General features: G+C 47.9%; 1 protein-coding gene across 1 annotated transcript in view; it reads left to right on the forward strand.

Annotated features, from left to right (window-relative positions):
- RNF34 (ring finger protein 34, E3 ubiquitin protein ligase) overlaps window positions 1–639 on the forward strand; it is a gene marked incomplete at its 5' end in the record, with an annotated part of 3,578 nt that extends 2,939 nt beyond the window's left edge. Inside the window, one exon of the mRNA XM_009084866.1 lies at window positions 452–639. Coding sequence (XP_009083114.1) covers window positions 452–639 — 188 coding nt within the window. The remainder of the gene's footprint in view (window positions 1–451) is intronic.
- Window positions 640–3,521: the final 2,882 nt, after the last annotated feature.

Below are 3,521 nucleotides of genomic sequence, written 5' to 3' on the forward strand. Positions count from 1 at the left end.
TTAAACTTAGGATTTATTTTTTCACCGTGGTCTGATGAAACATGCCGTTATTGATGGGGACAGTTTTTGTTCAGTCCTGTCGCCTTTATGCCCTACTTAAGGCTCCACTTCTTAGTCTGCTTTATTATTATTGTGTTTAATCTTCTGAGGAAAGTGTTCTGCCAACAGTGAGCTTCGAGATGGGAGGAACCTGCTCTGCATTTTAATCCAGCACCTTAGCTCACAGTCACTACATTCTGAATTGAAAATGGTTTCTGAGTTTAAAGAATGAAGTCAAACACTGGATGTTCACTTAGGTGCTTTCTAGTCGTTATTTCTTTGCTTTTTTTAGAGGACTATATATATCAATTCTTAGCTGGGGGGTGGGGAGAAAACCTCCCGTGCCCGGAGAGCAGCTGTGCGCGGATTCGGTGCAGGGCCCAAGGTGTGACCTCCCTCTGTTGGCTTTCAGAGGGTGAGAGGATGCAGCTGCAGGACGATGACGAGAACCTGTGTCGGATTTGCATGGACGCTGTGATCGACTGTGTCCTGCTGGAGTGTGGCCACATGGTCACCTGCACCAAGTGCGGCAAGAGGATGAGCGAGTGCCCCATCTGCCGCCAGTACGTGGTGCGAGCTGTGCACGTCTTCAAATCCTAACGGCGGGAGGGGCTCGGCCCCGGGGCAGGCGCCTAAACACAACCTTTGGAACTCACGTCGGATCTAGAGTTTGGAAAAGGTTTTCCTACCACCTCCTGCAGGGGTGGGCAGGCCGAGGCACTGCCTGCCCGTGCGCTGCCCGCCTGGCCCTGTCACCCACAGAGCGTTGAGTCAAACTGTTTACAGCAGTTGTTGCACTCTCCCGAAGCAGCTCGCCTGTCCTTCCGCAGCCAGCACTCGGCACGCGGTCAGCAAACACCTCTGCTTGAGCCTATCAGCCCCTGTGCCGTTGTCTAGTGCATTAGAAGCAATGACTGTATCAGTTGAATATTCAGCTTTTCCCTACCTATAGAATGTACCTGCTCTGACACTGTCCCTGCAGCAGCAGGGCCCGTGTTGGACACGGCTGGAGGCAGCACTGCCATGAACTCACCTGCACAGAAGCCCTTAAGCAATCTCACCCCACAGCGACCGCTCGCTCCGAATGGCTCGTGACACACGTGCTGTCCTGACTGTTCTCGGCCACTGTCCAAAACACTCCGCACTGTGCAGGGCTCTGCCACGTGGGCTCCAAACACCAGGACCTAAGTGGTTTCTAGTTTAAAGTATTTTTTTATAAAGGGTATTATAGTGTGGTCCTTAATCCGCTCATGCCTGTGGTAACTATTAACCCGTGATGATTGTACTCATGTGCCGACAGCCTGATGTTACTGTGAATACTGATCAGGGTCACCACCTCCTTGCTGCTAACCTGTGGAATGTATGGCGTTACTGACCTTAACTGGGGAGGGACCGGGCACAAGCAGGGACAGGAAACACAGTTTTTGTTCAAAAACCTGTTCACGGACTTTCACCCAAGCCAGCTTCCCCTGGGCTGCTGAGGGCCCTGTGTGCCCACAGCCCTTGGGCTTTGTGCCAGCAGCAGGGGCACAGGTTCTCTTCCTGGAGCAGGGATTGTCCTCAGAGGATGCCTAGGAGTGAGGACCTGAGGAAATGCATAGCCAGAGTCACTCCTGTTGGGGAAACAGGATGCCTGTGGCCAAGGTTACCACTGCAGTGACTGTTAAGTTCACCGTAAAAAAAACAAACGGTGAGAAAAGACCATGTCTGTTGTAGACAGTTATTCTCCAATCAACTGCTTACCAAAGAGAGTTTTTCCTTTGCTTTCCCATGTGCCAGCAAAGTACCAGAGCCAGGGCTGTGCTTTGCTAAAGCTGTAGGACCCGAGAACTCGTACCTCTGCTACACTGGCACCTGCTCTTGTTCTCTATGTGAACAGTGAAGCTGGCTTGAGAGAGAAAGTCACTCCTCCTCACACAAACACAGCTCTGAGCCCCGCTGGGTGTTTTTCAGAAGGGAGCAATGGCTTTATTTTTTAGAAGGTACTTTTTAATGGCACGTAATTCCTGGCGTGTGTCCAGGGGGAGGCTAATGAAGACAGACATGCCCTCGGTGTTATCTCCATGCTGTTCATTAGCCACTCAAGTTTAATAAAGACTGGTGATGGGCTCTCCGCATCTGTCTCGTTTCTTAACCAGTTACTTGGCTCGAGCTCTGATGTGCTCCTTGAGATGTCAGTGCTTCTCGAGCCTAACCCAGGCAGATCTCTGCTGGAGGAACGCAGAGGCAGATGGTTTAGTACATTTTTACTAAGGAAGTACTAGAGACATAGGCCAAAGACTAAGGACTCACCAGCCACTACACACACCCCACAGCAGAACAGAAACCCCCAGAGCCAGTCCCTGTTTTTGTACAATTGTTTATACAAATTCAACAAAGGTAAAACTGCATCAGGAAGGTCTACGAAAACAACACCATACAACAATGGCACTTATGAATGCAGAATTTTACAATCAGGAAATAACCATGTTATAAAACTTAAATGAGAACTCAACTCACACTTCAAAGAAAGAGAGGCTACGTTTGACCATTTATTCTACTGCTGGACTCACTGTATAAATTAATTTCATATTGAGTACAAGAGCTCATGCTACAGAGTGAAACCCTCCTATGTGCAAAAGCTGAAATTGGAATTTTTTTAAAATTTTGAGAAAAAGGTGATTTCTATACAGATAAAAGTGTTTTACTTCAACTATAATTTACACCTTATTTCCACAACATGCTTATGTCACTTCTGAAGTATACAAAGCAGGATATAAACTTCCATTAAAACATGCTTTAAGTTGAAAGTATGAACCTACTTTTCCTGACCTGGGCACGTTTGTAGATAGATACTGTCTACGAAGTATAGGTGTGCTGGTTTGAGCTGAAGTAGAGTTAACTTTCTTCATAGAGGCTAGTATGAGGCTATGTTTGGGTTTTGTGCAGAACACAGAGTTGATAATGCAGAGATGTTTTTGTAATTGCTGAGCAGAGCTTACACAGAGCCAAGGCCTTTGCTGCTTTCCGTACTGCCACACTGGCAAGGAAGTTGGGGCTGCATGGGAGATTGGGAGGAGACACAGCTGGGACAGGTGACCCAAACTGACCAAAGGGATATTCCATACCATAGGACATCATGCTCAGTGTATAAGGTGGGAGGAAGAAGGAGGAAGGGGGAACATCTGGAGTGATGGTGTTTGTCTTCCCAAGGAACCGTTACGCGTGATGGGCCCTGCTCTCCTGGAGATGGCTGAACATCTCCTGTCTTTGGGAAGCAGTGAATTAATTCCTTGATTTGCTTTGCTTGTGTGTGCAGCTTTTGCTTTCTCTATTAAACTGTCTTTATCTCAACCCATGAGTTTTTGTAGCTTTTACCCTTCTAATTCGCTCCCCCATCCCGCTGGTGGGGGAGTGAGTGAGTGGCTGCTGGTTCTTGGCTGCTGCTGGGGTTAAACCACGACAATAAGTTAAGTTCTCGCTTACCATAAATAGATAAAAAT

Source organism: Acanthisitta chloris, unplaced genomic scaffold (genome assembly GCF_000695815.1).
Source record: "Acanthisitta chloris isolate BGI_N310 unplaced genomic scaffold, ASM69581v1 scaffold15221, whole genome shotgun sequence".
Classification (NCBI taxonomy): Eukaryota; Metazoa; Chordata; class Aves; order Passeriformes; family Acanthisittidae; genus Acanthisitta; species Acanthisitta chloris.